We start from the raw sequence: 21,871 nt of genomic DNA, 5'->3' as shown, positions 1-21,871 counted from the left end.
TTATAATATTGTTCTTCTGTGTTTATACACACACACACACACATATGAAGGGCAACTGTATAAATATGGTAAATAGACAGATCCTCAAGTTGAGCATGATTCCTGGTGATTAAAATGGACATAACCTTACCAAGTTTTGGCAACAGTACAGAAACGATAAAGACACTTGTTGAGAAAAGAGGCGGATTATACCAGACAACACATAATTAGGATACACATCACAAACCACTTAAGATTTCTGATTGCTTTTTTAAAAAAAATGAAATAGGTGCATCAATACAAGAAAAAAAATTAAGAGACCAATTTCTTGTCCACTCCCCTAATTCTATCAACCACTCCAGAATGTTATCTTCCAGTGTCTTTCTCTCCCTAAAACCTATTCTTGAATTTAATGGTTGAAATCATGATTGCATGTGATTCATGGTTCTACTCGCTATTTAAAGCTAATATTCACAATAGTGTTCATTGGCAGGAACACCCTTCTTTGGACTCACTTCCCTACTTTTTTTCTAAAATTTTAATTAAAATTAAACTTTGTAGGACTAAATTTGAAATAAAAATGTATACAAATGATGAACATGTCATTCCTAAAGTGTATACACTTATAATTGAGACAAAAGAACAATTATTTAATGTTTAATATTTTTATTTTTAATGATTGTGATTTTATGATTGTTAGAGAGAGGGGGGGAGGGAGGGAGGGAGAGGGAGAGAGATGGATGGGTGGACATATAAATGTGATAAATAAATAAAAAGTGAAATACTTTAGGGGATTGTCCTTGATTTGCAACTGCTTACTTAGCAATCAAAGTTACAACTAAACCTGAAAAACAGGACTTATGGCCCAGATTCAAAGATCCAACAGTCAAACGCCCCCCTCCAAACTTCAGCTGCTTGGCAACAGAGCTGCATTTTATAGCCTTTCGCAGGGTTCACCTGTCACATGACCATGCAGTTTTGTCAAAACTCTGCACTTCCGGTTTTTGCTTTGCTTAACAACTACATCATTCGCTTAACATCCGTGAATTCAATTATCAACTACTGTGATTTCCTTAACAACTCCTGCAAAAAAACCCACCATAAAATCAGTCAGTCATGTGCAATTCCAGCAGGAGAGATGACAATTGCACCCCTAGGCCTGCACAAAACCATGTGGGCTGCTGCATTTGAACCAATTGAAGTTTCTGGATACTTTGAAAGGGCAGCCCCATGAGGAGCGTGTTTGCGATAATATTGTTAAGCAGTATTTCCTTTTCTCATTAGTAATCTAAATTTTGAATAAATTTGTTCATGAAGTCTTCTGTAAGAATTACAAATATATATTCTCTTTGAACTGAATCATCTCAAAATAAAGGATTTATTCCACACATCTTGTGCCACGCACCATATTTCAAAAATTTTCTTATCTCTTTCAGTTTATTAGGAAAAATCCAAATGACATTTTTTCTATCAACAGCCTATATTTCTGCCCTAGAAAATTTGGAGTGGTTCTTATTTAACTTTTAAGAGAGCTGTTAATATTGCTCTTCCACTTCTGCCTTCTGTAAGACTATTCTTACTTTTAATTTTGATGTTTCTTACCTTCTAAACTTTGTCATTTTTTAAAGATTTTAAATTAGAACTCACCTAGCCATCCTTCCAGGATCAAAAAACAATCCAGAAATAACATTATAAAATTATGTAATGAGAACATATATTCACATCACTGCAAGATTTCTGCTCAATAATTTATTATTTTTATAATTATACTAAAAGAATTATTAAAATAAAGTTGTCTAAGGACAGGATGTAAATTTAGCAATAGCCCCATTTCAAGTATTATACACAGGCATTGGTAATATTAATTTAACATTCCAACAAAATCAATTACATTCCATTTGCAAGTAATTTCTAATGCTCTAACAATATTGGAATTCCAACAATCAATACTTAAATTCCTCTATTTACCAGAATTAATTGAATAACATGAGCAGTCACTCACAGAATGAAGGTACCCCAAAAACATGGTACAAAACATAGATATGACGATTCAAAGGATTCACAATCAAATAGGCAAAATTTTGTTCATGGCTGTTGGATATAGGATAACAAAGGCCATCAGCATCCTAGACGACAAAACATTAATCATTAATATCATGCAGTGAATATATTAAGATAATAAAATAAGTGCTTTCTGATTCTAATTTTGAAATAATCACTTAAATTTCATGAGGAAATAGGAGTCAAAATATGTGCCCAGTTGTATTAGAAAAATACAAATACAATGTGAAAATTGTAATTTAAATAAAGAAAACCTAATGGTGTGACCTTCATTTAACACTTTCGGAGTGTTTTACCAGTATGTTTAAAATACCTGGCATATATTAACACAGAAAGTCCTCTAAAAATATAAATCAATAGTGAAGTAACATTCCTTTTAATTACATTTATTCTTTAAGTTCAGGGGAACTACAAATGCATTTCTATCAAGTTAATCTAAAACAAGTGCCAGTTTGGTGGAATGGTTAAAGCATCAGGTTAGAAACCAGGAAATCCTGAGTTCTGGTCCCACTTTAAGTAAAAATACCAGCTGAGTGACTTATGCTAGTCAGTTTCTCTCAGTCTTTAAAAAGAGGCAATGGCAAATCGTTTCTGAAATCTTGTTAAGAAAAATGCAGGGACTTGTCCACAGAGTTGCCACAGCCAACTCAACATGGCTAACTTGCCATAGCCAGCTTGCCATGACCATCTCGCCACAGATCAACTTGCTGTGGGTAATATTTATTTAATTGAAATAATTAAATAGAATTGTTAAATTGTCCCGCAGCAAGTTGTCCCGTGGAAAGTTGGCAGTGGAGAGTTGTCCGGCAGCAAACTGGCCACGATGAGTTGGCCATGGTGAGTTGGCTTCAGCAAGTTGGCTGTGGCAAGTTGTCCCATTCCCTGCCAGGAGTCATGCAGGAGACATAGACCAGACATAGTAGTAGAGAAGGACTGGAAGACAATGATGGTCATAGACGTAGCAGTGCCAACTGAAGCAACATCAGGAAAAAGGAGAATGAGAAGCTGGAAAAGTGTCAGAACCTGAAGGAGAAACGAGATGATGTAGAAAGTAAAGGCCAAAAGTCATGATAGGAGACTTGAGGCTGTGATTCCTAACCTGGGAGAATGACTCCAACAGATCCCTGGAACAGTACCACAGAGCTCAATTATATTCAATTCTACTAACTATCAGACACAGCATTTTCCATGAGTTAGAACTCAGTCTATATAAAACAATAATATGATCAATTAAAGATCCCAAAACTTATTTAAAAACTCAAGTCAAAATTATCTGATCAACCACAAATCTAAAAAGATAAGAAAAAATATGAATGTAAAAGATTTTGGCTCATCTTTAGAAGAACTAGATTAGCTGAAAAAGCACTGCCCTGCTGTTACATATTATCAAAATTAAAAATATTCTAAATCATGTTTTTTGTGCTTCAAAACGAATCAGGATTGTTAACTACCTCCTAGCTGATCTTTAATCACCATGTGTGTATGTCTGACCACTCTAGCACTTAGATGGAAAATCCTCATGAGGTAGAAGACTTGTTTAAAAATAGTGACTTCAGCTTTGAAATCACCTGGTTTATTAAACAGGAAAGAGGATAACTGGCCACAAGGGTGGATGGACTCAATTACAGTGATGGAGATCAAAAGGACCAGGTTAGGGCATACTATTATGGGAAGAATGTTGTGGTCACCAACATTCAAAATTGACTTGCTGGCACATAATAAATAACATTCTGGGAAAACAATACAAAAACCTAGATAAAGCATACAGAACATGGCTACCAGAATTCTTTCCAATCACTTCATAACAGCAATAATTATTGTTCAGGAAAAAAGAGGGGGACTGAGAATGTAAAGTCAGCAACATTTTGGGCTGTTGCCCAATTGTTTCACCTAGTTCTCTCAGAATTATTAAGAATAACGTAGAGAAATCTACATTGTTAGATTATTAATTATAACTAGACAACCTGTGACCTGTTGGGCATCCCCTTCAGACCTATTTTGTTACCAGATTCCTCAATGCCTTCAACAATGATAGAATGTCTAATGTATCTGAAAAGTTCTTAAAATCAGAGATGTATCCGCCTTGAAAGTAGCCCATGTTGAACTGTATAGCACAGGAATCCCTAATCCCCACATCATGATTTCATGAATAGGCCACCGGTCTGTGGGATATTAGGAACCTGGCCTCACAGCTGGAGGTGAGTGGCAGGTGAGCAAGCAAACACAAACTGTGCATGCATGGGATCGAGGCTGCGTGCTTTCACTCCCTTTGCTGCCGCCCCTCTAGTCTGTGGAAAAATTTTCTTCCACAAAACCAGTCCCCAGTGCCAAAAAGGTTGAGGACCACTGCCATAGCAGAACTTATATCACTATATAGTCTATAATCAAACATCAGTGTAGAAAATGTTTTGTGATCTTTTCTTATATTGCTTTATGATTTTTATGTCATAAAATATTTTATAAAGTTTGCCAATTCAAAGGGAGTCATGGGTCCAAGATTTTGGGTACATTCTGTAAATTAGCCCTTTTGAGGCACCTTGGTACAAAAACTGGTGTCTCTATGCTGCACCATTTTGCCCAGTTTAAAGGTTATGGGAATGAAAGTTTTAGTACCATATAGATGAATGAATTGATACTCTCCTGAAAATGGGTGTTATGTTTCTGTTGCTGTTACTAAACTCTTAAGACACCACACTACCTTTTAGCTAGTTCTAAGTACATTTATTTTAATGCCAGAAAGTGAGACTTCATGTTTTATGTGGAACATGCTTTGCAAATTCTTTAGCTTTGTCAATTATGCCATAGTTGGGTATATATGCCAAACACCATCATAGTATTAAACATGTGTAGAAAGTTAGCACCCATTCCCCTCCTAGAAGTATGAAATATTCTAAGAAATATTAACAAGGTAGAATATTATATTTCCTTGGATGAGAAAAGGAGAAACAAAGCAGCTCCTTGTTGTTGTCCCCCTTTCAGCTCCAGGGTGATGGGATTAAGACATCATCCTCAGGGCATAATAGGATTAGCCTTCTACCCATCTCACCTTCCCATGGCACCTGGGAAGATTGCATCACCCAGCAAGGCTCAACCAAGCCTGGGACTCAAGACAGCCTACAAAGTTACTCCTGCATGGCCCAAGGGAGTCTGACAACCAATCAGAGTTCTTGCCCTTCCCATAGGAACAGGAAGCAAGTTCAAACCACAAGAGAGGGTATAAATATCTCTCTCTCTCTCTCTCTCTCTCTCTCTCTCACACACACACACACACACACACACACACACACACACACGGTGTCAATTGCTCAGGACCTCAAACGATGTGGTCCTGTCTACCAGTAAACCATCTTTCCAAATAGCCTCCATGTTTCCAGTGTCTTTCTCCCCACTTAGAACTGAACTGAACCCAGAGGGACATTTCTTCCAACATATATTTAGCGCTTTTTTGGGAGGGGGAGGGTAGCAAAGTTATTTAGTGCTTTCAAGATGAAAACTATGCATCACTTTTGTACGTGCACGAGATGGGCTATTTTAAAAATGTGATAAGCTTTTACTATAAGCCCCACTAATTTCAATTCAAGAGGCAATTTGGAGCAGTGGTTAAGGCATCAGGCAGTGGGACCATGAGTTCTAGTCCCACTTTAGCCATGAAGCCAGCTGCGTCAGTCTCTTTCTTTCAGTTCTAGGAATAAGGAGGCAAGGACACTTCTGAAAAACCTTGCCCTGAAAATCACAGAGATTTGTTCAGGCAATTGCCAGGTGTCAAAAAGTGACGCAAAGGCATAAAACAAAAACAAACTTCAGTTAGACTTATTTTCTCATTCTGACATTGGCAACACTGCATGCATGTGCATCACAATGCAGCCAGACAACACTCTCTCTCTCTCTCTCTCTCTCTCATACACACACACACACACACACACACACACACACACTTACTTACCTATGCATGCAGGTAAAACAGATCTCCAGAGGCTTGTTTTTGCCTGGTGGAGGGAAGAAGGGGAGATGACAGAGAATGCGATTCCCCTCCCCCCTCCTGGATCTGGGATTATGTTTGTGTTGGATGGGGGAATTTTGTCTGTGTGATCTCTGTGCAGGGATTAAGTTGCAAATGAAATAGGAAAATAACTTGGCCTGAAAGATTTAAAACTTCATATCAGAAAAAGTGTTTCTTACAAAGGCATCAAAACCCCATTAAGAAAACAACAACTCGCTCTTTTGGAAAAGCAAACTCTGTAATCTGGATGATCTCTGTCCTTTTCCTCTGAAATATGCTACAGTCAATTCACAAACTTAACTATTAACTTATATTTCAAAGGCTGCACTGTGAGCTTCATAAATGAAAAATAAAATATACCTAGCAGACTCCTTCAGGCATACAGATAAAGTACATGTTATAAATACCCATCCATCCAGCCTGCCATCCATCCATCCATCTCTGGTTTTATGCTAAGTTACAAGTGTTTCAGTCAACTAATTTCATTTATAAATATATCACAACTGCATGAAATGTTGTTAATTTTGGTCTGTAGACAGGTATGCTGGCATCAAGTGTATTGTACTGACTGCTGAGTCTTAAGTTTGCATTCATAATGCTACTGTCCTTAATGCATGAGAAAGGTGGTGGAAAGTAATTGGGAAATTCACAATTCCCACACTCATCAAAATCATATAGGAAAAGTAATCACCAAGTCCCTATTTATAATCAGAGTGTGGAACTGGGAAGGTCTATTTTGACAGAGGGCCAGACCACTTAGTTTAAGGTAAACAAATAATTCCCCTACGTGCTAGTCATTTCCGGCTCAGGGGGCTGTGCTCATCTCCGTTACAAAGCCAAAGAGCCAGCACTGTCCAAAGATGTCTCTGTAGTCATGTAGGTGGCATGACTAAATGCTGAAGGCGCACGGAACACTATTACCTTCCCACCAAAGTGGTCCCTATTTTTCTACTTGCATTTTTACATGCTTTTGAAATGCTAGGTTGGTAGAAGCTGGGACAAAGTAATGGGAGCTCACTCTGTTATGCGGCACTAAGGATTCGAACTGCAGACCTCTCTTATCGACAAACTCACTGTCTTAGCCACTGAGCCACCGCATCCCCTTGGTTTAGCCATCTGTCAAAACATGGTCCCAAGACTGATCTGTGGAATAGGTGGTGGCTGCTTGATAAATAGGAGATGCTCTCCTGCTTCACTGGGCAATTGTCTTCTTCTGCTTAAATCAGTTCTCCCCCCCTGTTCAGATTGCAGGGAATAGAAGGGTGTTACATTGCTTAAGTGCTGTTTATGAGCATCCCAAAGTCCACTAAAGTGAATGTTGTATTAGAACTGGTCTATTATGGGACATCTTCATTTGTTTTAGAATTGATGGACAAGCAGCTTGAATCTTAAAGAGAATCATTATCATAATTAGAGACCTCAAAGAGTCACGTGTGAATATGTTTTGAATTCACAAACCTCATCTTTTTCTATGTTTGGATTTCATATCCTACCTACCATGTGAGTTTTTCTAAATTAAGCATTCTTTCTTATTTATTCATAAATACATTCATCTCTACAGTTCAAAAACACAAAAACACAAAAATCAAAATGAAATAATGGGAATACAGTCATGTCAGGATACTTCATTTTTGCACTGACCATTCTCCATCAGTTGAAGTATATCTCACACAGCTCAAATGGAGTTTTTAAGTTGGATAGGCACAGGTAAAGCAGGAAGCAACTTTCCTCCAAAACCATATAATCACCCCAAATCTCAGGTACATTGTTAATGAAGCACCCTACATTATATTCATTTTAAGCACTGAGAAGCAAGAAAACAGTACTTTAAAACTGTAACAGCTTGAGACAATTTTAAGCTGTCTACACAGCAGACTGGGAATGAGCCAAAAGCAGTATCATAAAAACATGTCATTTAAGAATGATTAGTAAGATATGTTTGTGCTACAGTTATTGCAACATGAAGATGAACCCTGACTCAACACAAATCAGACTATCTGCCTCACACAAAAGTTCTGTGTAAAATATAGAAATTTTCCAAATGAAAATAGAATTTGTAACCGAGTTTCACAGTTAACTCTCTAATTTTTAAAGTGGAAATAATTTTCATTTCATATATTGTCATCAAAATAGTCTAAGAACTGCAAGATGTTTTGATATTTAAATCATAAGCAGAACATATCTCTCATATCTGTTCCATATTAATCCAGAAATCTACTTTTTATCATTAACTAAAGAAAAATACAAAATAGGTGTATCATAATCCCAAATTAAATTCATAATATAATTCATTTTTAGGTGATAACTTTCTCATCAGATGGTCTATGTTAGACCATCTATGTTAAAATTGAACATCTCTCTCTCAACAGAGTAGAGATGAACACCACCTATCTCCTGTTTACAACACAGGCCTTTCAACCATCCCAAGAAGTTCCACACCCATCCGCCTTCTGATTCAGGTGACTCTGAGGGTACAGGTAAACTTCCAAGTAGTCTCAATGACTTTCAGAGAGGTAACAACCAGACGGCTGCAAAGAATATAAATCCTTCCATTCCCACCAGTCAATTAGAACTGAAGAAGCTTCTTGGATGAGAAGTGAAACATTTTCAAGGAAAAAAACCCCAAGGAAATCCAGTTTCCTTTTTGAAAACCACCTTTGGGTAAAATCACCTTTGAAAATCACCTTTGACCTGGAAGATTAAGAAACTCCCTAGATGTGAATAAATGTGTGTGATTGTGTTTGTGTGTTGGTATATGCAGTATTATACACCAATCTGCTAAACTTGTTACCAAAGATTGAGTCAGTTTAAAAATAAATGATAATACTTGTTTGGATTAGTTTTACATGTAATCTTATTTCAAATTATAGTGAAAAATGTTATGCATTTAATACTGCTCCAACAAGATACTTACATATGCACAGACTTTAAAGACAGTAGATACTATGTTAATGTTCTTGGTTTCAGGATCCTTTTGTACACTGAAATTCATAAAAAATGCAAAATAGCTTTTAATAAAGTCAGCTAGGCTACTTAAAACTTACATTTTACACTTTGAGATATTTATCCAAGGTCCAAAAAAACAGAACAAAATCTTAAACTTAAACTGATTCCTAACAAGATGATCAAAATAAGTAAAGAAAATTTTAAAAATCAAATTAGATTTTCAGGAACAACAGCAAACTTCTAAGTTATAAGTGGAATCCTGAAATACATTAGATAGAGAAAAAGGAAAAAGTGTGGAAGAAAAGTCTGCAATGGTTAAGTAGGATACAATTAGAACTTATTTTAATGTTCACCAACCAAGACAGATTATCTGCTATAGCCTTTCTTGAAGAGTAACATGTATTCATGTAAGGTTCTCTATGCTATATGTTGTGCATGGTACTACTCATAAGCTTTATTTAGAAATACCAGTTCGTACAAAATTCAACAACTAAGCGAACTAGGATGGGAGTGCCGTCACTAAGTTGCATCTGACTCTGCAACCCCATAGCATGCCAACCTCCTCTTGCTCCATTGTCTGCTTGAGTCTGCCTAAACTCATCCCTAGTGTATTGATAACAATATCTAACCATATCATCTTCTGCCGCCCCCTTCTCCTTTTGCCTTCCCAACATCAGGGATTTTTTTTCAATGAATTCTCTCTTCTCATTTGGTGGCCAAATGAGCTTCAGCTTCAGTATCTATCTTTCCAAAAGATAGTCAGGGTTGACTTGCTTTAGGATTGACTAATTTGATCTCCTTGCAAACAAAGGGATCTCTAGAGTCTTCTCCAACAAGCTAGCCTTAAATCAACTGCAGTAGTTACCAAACCTGGCACTGTCACCAACACATTTTGAACAGTGGCAGGATTCAAAAATTTTTTTACTACCAGTTCTGTGGGCATGGCTTGATGGGTGTGGCATGGCTTGGTGGGCATGGCAGGGAAAGGATACTGTAAAATCTCCATTCCTTCCCCACTCCTGGGGGAAGGTTATTGCAAAATCCCCATTCCCTCCCCATCCCACTAACCTGCTTTCCAGCTCCGTTCTCCTGTGCAGGGCAACAAAAGAAGACCCAGTCAATCAGCTGGGACTCAGGAGGCAGAGAGTAGATGGGGCTGGTTCCCTGAACTACTCAAAATTTCCGCTACCAGTTTTCTAGAACTGGTCAGGACCTGCTGAATACTACCTCTGATTTTGAGTACCTTTTCCATCGGCAGTGAGATTAGGCCATTTTATATTGTTGTATCTTGACTCTGAATTTCAAAGGACACTTGCCAGGCACAAATTCTGGGTTTTTCCCCCAGCAGTAGGAAAGCATTTTCTTGGGATAGACACTTTAAATGCTGAATTATATATTATATCAATTCACTTTTTCATACTCTTTTGATACAATTATTTTTTTTAATATGTTTAGTTTTTTACCTGAAGATCTGGGCTAACAGTTGAAGAATAAATGGGGAAATTGGTTACATATAAGGAACAAACCTCACTAGATCCTTATATAAAAGTTTTGTGGTTTCTAAGTATGGGCTGAGATCATCTTCATATTGACAGAAAGCTCCTCCAAGGCAAAGGTGTTTAAAGATGCAAAAAAGAAACTCTTCACGGTCTAAATGGCTGAATAAGTCATAGTGGTCTGAATCATCCAGAAGAAGTACCTTGGGTGAAACAAAAAAACAAAGGCAAAGTCAGATGGGAAATATTTCAATTACCTCAGATATACCAATATAAACTCACCTGGATTCCCAAAGTGCTTTCTATACAGGCATGCATAGTAAACAAAATAATGGAGTTGTACGTTGATGAAATAGTAAATATCTTCCCATGAATGGTAACAATGGAAGAACCAAAAATGAGTTTTAGGAAAATTAGACCACATTCTGAACGAATGTAATCTGAGGATAAATTATTCATTAGTTGACCTGAATGATTAGTAGATATGAGAGACAACATAAACAGACTGGGGCATTTGAACAACTAGAAAATGAGAATGGTGATGGATGAATACCTGCTTAGAAAAAGATGTATTTCAACTATGTGGTTAAGTTAAAACTTAAAATCTGTAGCAAATGAATGAAAAAAGACACACACACACACACACACACACACAAACATTTTGTTTCTGTAATAAAATATTCAACAATCAATGAAAGATATTAGGGTTAACAGTGAGGCCCTGAATATGAAAGAAATTCTTGGTATGATCAACAGTATATCTTAGGGGCAAAAGGACTTAGAAGAAAGGAAATAAACTGAAGTGAAAATAGAATTAGAGCAGAATGGAAATAATAATTCCAGCATTAATATGCAGTATAATGACATGTACGGTTGGTTGGAATAAGATGAGAGAATTCAGAAAAAGTGATTGGGCAATTAAAGACTGAAGGAGAATAGTAATGGAATAGCGGATGAAATGCAAAGTAGACATGGGAAAAGAACATATTGAAGTTGCTTGATGAAAAGAACATTATAGGGTGCCATAGAAATGTATGCAAATGCATTAACGGGACATATATAAAATGCCTGACAGAATAATAAAGTAAAAAAGCCATAGAGAAGGTTGCCTAGATCATGCTGGAAGAAAAATCTACCAAAGGATCTATTGTTCCATTCTGCAAAGCTGGGTTATCAAGGAAATGGAGCAGTTAAATATCAATGAAGGCAGCAAGAAGTTCATAAAAAAACTCACTGAAGAGACAAGAAACATTGATCTGTTCATCTGCAACCCTATATCATTGCCAAGTACAGTTGTACGAAACAAAATACTTATATCATTATCAAATAGTAAAGGATTTTGATATTTTTTTTAATATGTACTAGATTTATGAGCACAAGGCCCTCCTCATAACATAGCTGATCAATCTAGGAATAAGAGCATTCTGTGATCAAAAATGTTAAGACGTAGGAGATAATCACCTTCAGCCTCTATGCATAAGCTTCCCAAGGAAGCTAAACTGCAGGACTAGGATAAATGCAGCTTGATGTGATCCAGCACAGAATTCCTTTCTTTGTCAAATATCCAAAAACACTTCACAGGGTAGGATGGAAAACAATTGTGTCATTGTTTCCCTTTCTGCTTGCTCATATTAATTATACTGTTTATATCTTCGATGGAAAAGAAAAAGTCCACACTTTATTTCTGGAAAAAGCAATTTTGGCTCCATGTGCTACTGGATTAGAACTGGTTTTAATGTAACATTCTGCTACAATCTAAAACATGATTAATATTCCAGTAAGCGGACAAAAGAAAAATATAGGAGAGTACACAAATGCACTTGGTACAGTGTGATTTATTTCAATGCAAAGAAAGTGCTATATAAAAAGTCCATTTCAACTATTAACAGCAATAAAAGTATTTTGATTAACTCAAACAGGAGTTCTATTTCTTTCACCTCTTCCTCTTTTATTTACAAAAACATGAATATACTTGAAAATGCTTGAGCAGGGGATTGAACTAGAAGAGCTCCAAGATCCCTTGCAACTCTGTTATTCTGTTATGCATTCACTCATACATATAATATGTATATACATGCACAAAAGATGAATATCCTTTCCTAGATTTGACTGAGATTCTTGGAGGAAGTTAAAATAGTCCCCTCCCTGCCAAAGTCTCCGCTTGCATGAAGATAATGGAGAGAGAAAGTTTACAATGGCAACAGCCTGGCTATTCCATTCAGAAAACTTTGCAATTAAGGGCCTTGGAGGAAAATGACTTTTTGGTCCATATTCTTTCAAGCTCTGCCTTGGCCATAGTATAGGTACATAACAGCTGAATGTGGTTTGCAAAATAAATATCTAAAATCTAAAGAATTGTTCTGCAATATTTCAGGGGATTTAATTACTAATGACCTTCCACTGAAACAAAAAGAACTACTTATATAATCATACTAAAAGTAAACTCAGTGCTATTTGCAAAACCTCCTGCTGATGAACTGCAGCTGAACCAATTTTTGATTTATTTCCTTTCCCCACCTAAAGTTGATAATTCCTACTTCTACTCTGAGGCAATAGCTCTAAGAAAATATAGATGGATGATAAAAATTACTCACAAGGCTCAACATGTGCACATTGGCAGGAGATTAAAAATACACTTACTAACCTTTCTCAACTCATCTGCAATAAGAATTTCGTCATGGTATTCATCAAAACACTTTACAATAGTCCCATTTTCTCGAACAAGTCCTTCACAGTACAATCGGTCAAAAAATGACATAGAGACTTGTGTACACAAAATATTTTTGGCGTCAACTTTTTTCACTTTAACATCTGAAAGATTAAAAAAGCATTTGCATGGTATCTTCCACTTGTAGGTCTGCAAGATGATCTTTTTGCACCTGAAAATAGCAATAATTAACTTGACGATATCATTATAAGTATCTTAATATGAGCAAAATATCATGGCTGATTTTATTTATTATTGGGTTTTTATTCTGCCTTTATTATTTTTATAAACAAGGTAGCCAATAATACTCAATCACTCCTCCTATTTTCCCTACAATAACAATCCTGTGAGGTGGGTTGGGCTGAGAGTGATTGGCCCAGGATCACCCAGCCAGCTTTCATGCCTTAGGAAGGACAAAAAAAAAATCACAGACTCCTGGTTTCTAGGCCAGCACCTTAACCACTACCCCAAACTGGCTTTCCATTTAATTCATGCCTTAGGTCTTTTTTCTATACAGAGGAAGAGAGGGGAATGGGGAGGAGAGGAGATCAAAAACGGTATGCCTTAAATAGATTGCCTCGGACAACCCATTATCATTCAAAATAACCACAGAATAAAATATGGTCTTTACTTCTTTAGAAGGACAATAGATGCATTTTAAGAATAAAATATTATGAAATTATAGCTCAAATATCAGACCTTCAAGTTTTTCTGTTAAATGCACTATTGTTATTTACTGCACATGTATTTTTAAACAGCCTCAATCTCAAAAGCCTCCTGTGAATGTGCTATTGAAGTGAACAGGAAACACTCAAGTATTTTTCTACCAAAAAATTACATATAATTGTTTTTTGAATAGCAAGTACATGTCTTTACTTCCTAAGTTAGAGTTAAGATGGAAACAAAAAAAACAAAAAAAGAAACAATATAATGCTAACTGAAAGAAGAGAATAGATTTAAAAGCATCCAGCAATACTTGTAAAGAAAAAGTGTCGGCTGGGATTTTTTCCTGATTTTTTCATGTATGTATGAGTGAAATGAACAAAAAAATAAAACATTTTTATGTTAATCTTATGCTGTAAATTCTCATATAAATTTAACATATTATAAAACGCCAATTTTGTACAGCATAACAAAACTTAATTAAACCAGCACCGAGAATAATTTCAGGTAAAATTAAATTAAATTACACATCTGGGAAGAAATTTCTATACTTAGGACAACATATCTAGAATGCTCTTTTGCCAGTTGTGTATAATGCCTAGAAAGTGAAACCGTAAAATCTTTGAAGATGTTAGTTACAGCTAAATTGACTGAATGAGAACAGTTCCTCCAGACCAAAGACACGTACAGCACTAATAAGTAAACACCAATACTTTAAATTGCAGTTGAAGTCCAACCAGGCCTGAAGCCAATAGTTTTTTTAAACAAAGCAAAAGTTCGTTCATTTACTACACTAAAATTTGGTTGGTTGGTCTGTATATGAATTGCAAGAATTTAGCCATTGCGTTTAGTTATATGTCTCAATATATGGGGCGAACCTAGGCAATTGGAAAATTAATTTAAAAGATAGATAGATAGATAGATAGATAGATAGATAGATAGATAGATAGATAGATAGATAGATAGATATGGAGGGAGGGATGGGGGAGGGGTGGGTGGGTGGGTGGGTGGGATGGATGGATGATAGACAGGGCAGGCAGGCAGCTAATCTTTTTTGTGTTGTGAGAATAAAATAGTTGAAGAAGTATCTTCCAATAGGTACATGCCATTCAATAAATAGTTATCCAAATGTATAATTATGGATGATATATTGTAAATCTTATCTGGAAATTAATCAAATATAAGTGCTGATCATGCTGTTTTTGTTCACACACCCCTTGGTCTTCTAGTGACAAAATTGGATCACGGATCACAGTCACAATGTAAACCTGATTCTTTTAGGTAAAGAATGCAAGTAATCACAATGAAAAGTTTAATCTGCTGATTTCTGCACATGGCCATGCCATTTGAAATCCAAAGGAATATCAGGATATTTTCCCAAAAATTGTTAGATTACTTCTGGAAACCTTTCATACTAAAAAGTTACATTTACTTTCCTGAGCATAGCCTGAAATAAATATAAAATACACAATAGGTTTTAGGGAGCTATTACCTTGAAGAAAGAAATTAGGACATAATGAGGACTCTTCAACAGACTTTTAGCCAATGACTTATAAGAGAATGGTAAGAAGAACAGAACAGAACAGAAAACCCTCAATCAACTCTAATATCAAAAAATCTACAAACCTGGGCTGAGGACTTGCTACTCACTTAGTCACATACTAAACTATGTTACGGATTTCTATAATCTACCTCCAAACGTTCTAATATTTAAGGTGTTACTACATTCACACTTGATTGGTATCAGTTTTTTTAAAAAAGAAAACAGAATTAATATCTTACAGTAAGTCAAAATCAACATCACAAATCATTAACCCAAAACATTAAAACATATAATAAAGGGTTCTGAAGAAAAAAAAATCCAGTATAGTCTCTTATCAATGTAAGAGTAACATTTTCATCTTTGTAATTATGTTATCGAGATAACATCAATGACAAACCTATTGGTTTCAGGAGAAAAATAATTACACTGAAAGAGGATTTAAAAGACAAGAAAAACTTATCTTAAATATTTTCTACTTACTTAATGTAGTCCACTGTCCAGATGATGAAAGCAATTTCAAATTGCTGTTTACCTCTGGGTGATTAAAAAAAGCCTAGAAGTATAGAGGCAATGACAAGTCATTAATTAGATTCTGTTATGAAATAATATCTGACAAGCATATTAAATTAGTTGACAACTATCAGATGCTGCATACTTTCAAATGTCTGGAATTTGGGACTGCCTTCCAAATCAGATTTTATCCATGTGAGTACACTTGCTTCCATTGATAAAATCTATAATGTGAAAATATATATCCATGTCTCTTTATAAATCAGAAAAATCTGGCCAGTTGGTTCAAAATCTTGTCATGCCCAAAACATAATTTTTCTATGAATGGAAAATCTTTATTAGAATTATGAAATAACCAAGTATATTGATATTTGATACAAGAGTACAGTAATAAAAATACACAGAAATTATTTAAAGACAGCATGTAACAAGTTTTCTAAACTTCAACTCACAACTCATTATTTTAAAGCTGCTTCACATCCCAGATCAACAGATCCCTACAAATTAATCACTATTGATGATGTGCCTTCATGTCAATATCCCATAAATAGATTTTCTCCAGGTTGACCTCTTTCTAACCTTCAGGACTTCCAAATTTGCATTCATTTTTGCTGTAATCAAGTCCATCTCCTTTGTAAGTATCCTCTTCTTTCTTTTTACCTTTCCTAGCATAATAGACTTCTCAAGAGAGCTAGATTTTTGCATAATGTGTCTAAAATATGATAATTTGTACCTCAAAGAATTCCGGATTCATTTGTAGGATGATTCATATGTTTGTTTATTTGGTTATCCATGGTATTCTCATAAGTCCACTCTACCACTGAAGTTCAAAGATGATAATACGCCTTCTAGTCTGCTTTCTTAGTTCCACAGAGCGCATAGGATAATAATATCCTATGTGATTCTGATATTTATAGATGATTGGCTTATTACAGCATATGATCATGTTGCCAAGACCTTTATTAGTACTCTAACAAACTCTAGTTTGCAGAGTATTTATTGATTGCTGGCTCCTTTACTGCTGACAGTCAATTCTAAAAGGGAGAAGCTATCCACCATTTTAATATCTTCAATATATTTTCTAAGGATGGTTGTTGTATCTGTTGCCATTAGCTAGAGCTTTATACAATATCTAACTCCTGGACTTCCTTTTACTAAAGCTTGCAGATCATTTGTATTTTCAGCTATCAGAGTAGTATTATCAATACAGCAAAGGTTATTTATATTTTTTCCTCCAGTTTTAAAAGACACTTATTTTCATTCAATCTAGTTTCCCTCAAAATGTATTCATCACATACCCCAAATAAATTAAAGGGAGATGATTAGTGACTGCAATCCCATTCCCAATTGCCATCGTAACCCTAGGACTAGCTATATGTACCATTCACATTTATGGATATTGTCATAGGTTTGTATATCACCAAGAGTTTGATTACTGTATATAATGCAATGCAAAGTAAAACAAAACAAAACAAAATAAAATATACAGATGCTGCTACATGTTTAACTTGCCCTGTGAAAATGAAACCCCAAATTTCACCTTGAATGTATGTCTGTGGAGATTCTCAATCATCCAGGTCATAGTTGTCTCAACTGTGCTTTTTCAAAAGACAATTGGACTGTTTTATCTTTGAGGAAGGAAAATAAATGTTCTGCTTCTCATCCAAGAAGCTTCATCGGTTCTGATGGTTGGGGGATGGAAGGATAGGTACTGAGACAGTTTAGACTGGATAGTGAGGGGAGTGGAAGGATAGATTCTGATAGGTATTGACAGTTTCAAAGGATTGTATTTATAATCCTTCCACTATCCCCACCATCATCCTATCAGTTCCTATCTTTTCATCCCCACACCATCCAGTCTCAACTGTCTACTTATACTTTGATTCCTTCCACCCTCAGAACTAATGAAACTTCTTGGATGAGAAGTGAAATGGTTTCCTCTTCTTTCTCAAGGAAAAAAAACAGTCCAGTTGCCTTTTGAAAAAGCATCTTTGAGGCATCTTGAATGTAGCCAGTAATCATAAAAGAATCCTACAGTATACCGAGTTAGAAAGATTTAAAAAATAACACATTAACTATCTTCTTGGGGAGCTTAATTATTATTAACTGATATTTTAATTAAAAAGCACAGTGCCTTAATAAGTTCTTTATTATAAAGTTATAAATATATTGTGTCTGTCTGTCTGTCTGTCTATCTATCTATCTATCTATCTATCCAGAAATAATACAAAACCTAAGAAAATATTCTATTATCTTATTCTGCTATATACATACATAAACACAAACACGCTGATAAATGTGTTAATCAAAAAGAAAAGAAAGTCTTTCTGTAAGTATTTTCCTATTAATTACTTTGAGGATGTTAATCTATGCTGCCTTGGGACATACATTTGTTGGCCGTTGATGGCATGCAGAGAATTCTTTTCCCACTTAGAAAAATACTCATAGTTTTGATGTTACAGCTAACTGTAAAAGCCATGCAAGTTTCTACAATAGCTGAAAGCAGATCTCTGATGATATGTCCCTTTCTTCAAAGGCGAATATTTTCCCCTGCTATTATGTAACAGTTTACAAAAGCATATCTAGTACATACTATAATTCTTAACTGCCTACAGGCAGGAGTGGGATACGAAAGGGTTAACTTCCGGTTCGGGATTTCTAAGCTTCCCTGTGAGCCTGTAAATCATCATAAATCGTCATTAGCGCGCTGTGGAGAAGCAGCCTTTGAAACAGCCCTCTTTTCTTGTTTTTTTTAACTGCAGCTGTGGCTCGTTTGGTAGCTTAAGTTGAAAAATCAGGAAATAAAGATCAGGTAACAGCCCGGGTAGGTGGGTGGGCAAAAACATCAGCAGACATAGAACTGGTTCTATGTCTGCTGCTCTTCAGAGCTATTGGTTCTACAGAGTTGGACAAAACTGGTAAAAACCCACCCCTGCCTACAGGAGTATGGTAGTTGATTATATTCTTGCTTTCATTTTAATATTTAGGACATTCTGCTTTGAATGATTTAAGTTAATACTGAAAAATAATGAAGTAACTGGAAGAGATCCAGCTTCAAGTCACTCCTTCATGGTGTTCACTTGATTACTTTTGAGTCATTTTGTAACTTATAGGAATATTATTCTGAGGATAAAATGAGAGGGTATCCCATTACCTTCCAGCTTAAGTTTCCACTGAATAATATAAATAAATGAATAATCCTTTGAATAGTAAATAAAATATGGGTAACTACCATTAGAAAATCATCCCGTTGATAGCCTTTGAGATTCTGATCAAAACTGAATGCCTGTGCTGTGATTCTGCCATCCATGGACCTGTAGGGAAATGCTAATATTAATTTATTAATGATGTCTAATAAGGCAGTAAATGGACAGTTAACACTGTAGTTATTGAAAAGGAAGGAGACTGAGTATAGAGCAAAAGCTGCCTAGGAAGAAGAAAAGAATTAGCATTGCAAACAAAATATTAGGATAATTATCCCTGGTGTGCAATGTTTTTTTTTATTATTTCTATAAATGATTGGAACAGGCTAAATTACAACGTTCCAATTCTGTAGCTATTTATATAGAACAGGTTTCTGAATTCAGTGCATGAAACAGTCACTTATATTGTCACATAACATATGTTACATAGGAGCAAAAAGGCTATTTTCACAGCCCGAGTCTATTCAGTTCTCACTCTATTCGATATATATTTCTTTTTGTAAGAAAAAAAATGAGCATTGTGTCTTAACTTTACATTTGGAATGTCTTATTCTGAAGTCTAACATAATTTTATAGATATATGTAAGTATCAGAGTATGAATTTTTGTTTAAATTGAAAATAAAAAATGTTATTTAAAAACACAATTGTCTGCATTTGTAAAACAGATCGGATTGTGTACAAACATCAATACAGTTCAAAAGTAAACAAGCAAATACTCAGAGAAGTTGAGCTAATGCAAACAAAAACAAGGACAAAGAACATCCAGTTAACTCAGAAGAAGTAAACAATGTTTGTAAAATTAGAAACCAACCAACTTAATCCTCAGCTGAAAAACATGCAAACTGAACAATGAAGTACTTGCTAAGGATTTTTGTGGGGACAAATAAATGCTTTGAGAAAAAGAAAATGAGAATATAACAATCTATTGATTTCAAATTATTTGATTCCTGCTCCATGTGATTGTAACGTAATTATTATATAAATGTATATATACTTTTGAAAAAGCAGGCAGTAAGTACCAATCAGAATCTGCCGTTCTGATTCCACATCCAAAGCTGCTCTTCTGATTGCAGCATAGCCATTTCCAAACCTGATGTTCTGACTGCAAGCCTAACTAGTCTTATAGGATGGAAGCAATGTTACCAATTTTCCATCTGTGTACACACACACACACACACACTCATCTCCTGATGTCCATGCCTTGAACTGTTATTTCAAAACACCTATTTTAATAATGATGATGATGTTGAAGATAATAATAATAACAACAACAATAATAATAACAACCACCTCGCTATTTGGAAATTCTGAATTTAACAGACTTGAATACCTTGATTCTACAAAAAAACCACCCTACTTGGAACAGCTTATATCCTCCGACACAACCTTAACAGTTCCTAGGTCCTTGGTTAGGACTTGAGCTGTTGAGCTACCAACCAGCCCCAAAGGCCCCAAAGATTTAATGATAATAATGATAATGATAATAATGATGATGATGGTGGTGGTGATGATGGTGATGATATGATAATGATAATGATAATAATAGAATTATCCAGACATTATAGTACCTGGAGATCACAAAATACAAAGATCTGCAAATAAAATGACCTTGACCAAAAAAAAGCAATAGCATCAATAGGTGCCTTGGTTGCAAACCCAAAACATCTGGAGCATCACTTGAACACCGTCGACATGGACAAAATGACCATCGGTCAATTGCAAAAGGCAGCTTTACTTAGAACACCTTGCCTCCTGCAGTGACACCTCTAACACCATCAGGCAACAATATCTGCCTATCGCAAGTCCTTAGGAAAGACACATGATAGATGGACAAAAATGCCAAATCCAGTTAAAATATCTGGCTGATTGTGCAACCAACTTGCATGCCTCCCAATTTAACCACTCTGCGGGGCAGCTGAGGACAATCAAAGATTTACAATAAAACCTGTAAAAAGATTATTTTTTAAAAAGGCAGAAAAAGAGAGATGGATTTGTGTGAGCTCCTTTTAAAAAAAAAAAGCAAGCCTTTTTCCACCTTGATAGGAGAAAAGGGGGAGATTTGCCCGCTCACCGAAGTCCAAACCTTCCCCCCACCCCCATTTCTCTATAAACACCCCGACTTCTTGCTTCTTCCCCCCGTCCTGCCGATAAAAGGACAAACGATAGCAGGCCCACCCCACCATTTGAGTAGGCGCTCCCGTGTGCCTTTGCTCTCCAGGGCTGGAAAGCTTTTCTGGCGGAGATAATGGAAAGTATATGGGGACTCTGAGCTTTGGTCCCCGCAAGCCGACATAGTCGCTCCTTAACGCTTAGACGCGCCAGCGGTTACCATGGGAACGAGGTTTTTTTTTTTTTTTTCCTTCCCTCGGCGCCCTATATTTTGAGCCCCCTCCGGAACAAACGTCCCGGGGACAAAGGTTCCGTTTGGGTACCTTCGACAGTGAGACGAAGGCGAAGGATAAAAACGCGATGAAAACCACCAGCCTTGTTCTCGGCGAGGGTGGGTTACATTCCCTCCACCAAGCGGTCTCGGCGTAACAGAAGGGATGCCTCAAACCTCGAGGAAAGCTCTAGGTCGGAGAAAACGGCTTTGCGTTTCCTGCTTTGGAATAAGATGCATTAAATGCAATGGAAGTTTCTGCTCCTTAGGGTTGCATTATATATTGTTTCTATTAAGTATTTATGTTCTGCCCTTTACATCACTTTTCGCAGCGGGAAGTTTTAAAAATCATAATAATTTTAATGCAGAAATAAGGAATTCA

The 21,871-nt window shown here is 36.0% G+C and overlaps 1 protein-coding gene across 5 annotated transcripts; it reads right to left on the bottom strand.

The window, feature by feature from the left end:
• Positions 1-628: 628 nt before the first annotated feature.
• Positions 629-21,471, bottom strand: CFAP300 (cilia and flagella associated protein 300). 5 transcript variants are annotated; one of them, XM_026706918.2, is made up of 7 exons: positions 21,290-21,461; positions 19,138-19,219; positions 15,876-15,948; positions 13,127-13,293; positions 10,513-10,685; positions 8,955-9,021; positions 629-2,105 (listed from the first exon to the last, which is right to left on the bottom strand). In XM_026706918.2, exons 1-7 carry the CDS (start codon positions 21,400-21,402, stop codon positions 1,974-1,976), a joined length of 807 nt encoding a protein of 268 aa, XP_026562703.1. In that variant the 5' UTR covers positions 21,403-21,461; the 3' UTR covers positions 629-1,973. The 5 variants fall into 5 exon arrangements, with proteins under 5 accessions (XP_026562703.1, XP_087793199.1, XP_087793198.1 ...); XM_087937073.1 differs by lacking the exon at positions 21,290-21,461 and adding an exon at positions 21,181-21,253; XM_087937070.1 differs by lacking the exons at positions 629-2,105; positions 21,290-21,461 and adding exons at positions 2,160-3,063; positions 21,181-21,262.
• Positions 21,472-21,871: the final 400 nt, after the last annotated feature.

Source organism: Pseudonaja textilis, chromosome 7 (genome assembly GCF_049901715.1).
Source record: "Pseudonaja textilis isolate UNSWEBS1 chromosome 7, rPseTex1.2, whole genome shotgun sequence".
In the NCBI taxonomy this organism is placed as follows: domain Eukaryota; kingdom Metazoa; phylum Chordata; class Lepidosauria; order Squamata; family Elapidae; genus Pseudonaja; species Pseudonaja textilis.
This window is presented reverse-complemented; position numbering and strand designations above follow the sequence as displayed.

Bases quoted from the DNA above. Each gene is read 5' to 3' on its own strand.
- CFAP300 (XM_087937069.1), bottom strand. From the start codon at position 21,402: ATGTCGGCTTGCGGGGACCAAAGCTCAGAGTCCCCATATACTTTCCAT. The intron at 19,220-21,289 runs GTGGGGTGGGCC...ATTTCCCTACAG, and splicing joins CGGGAGCGCCTACTCAAATG to GTCCATGGATGGCAGAATCA. The intron at 10,686-13,126 runs GTTAGTAAGTGT...GTTTCACCCAAG, and splicing joins TTGCAGATGAGTTGAGAAAG to GTACTTCTTCTGGATGATTC.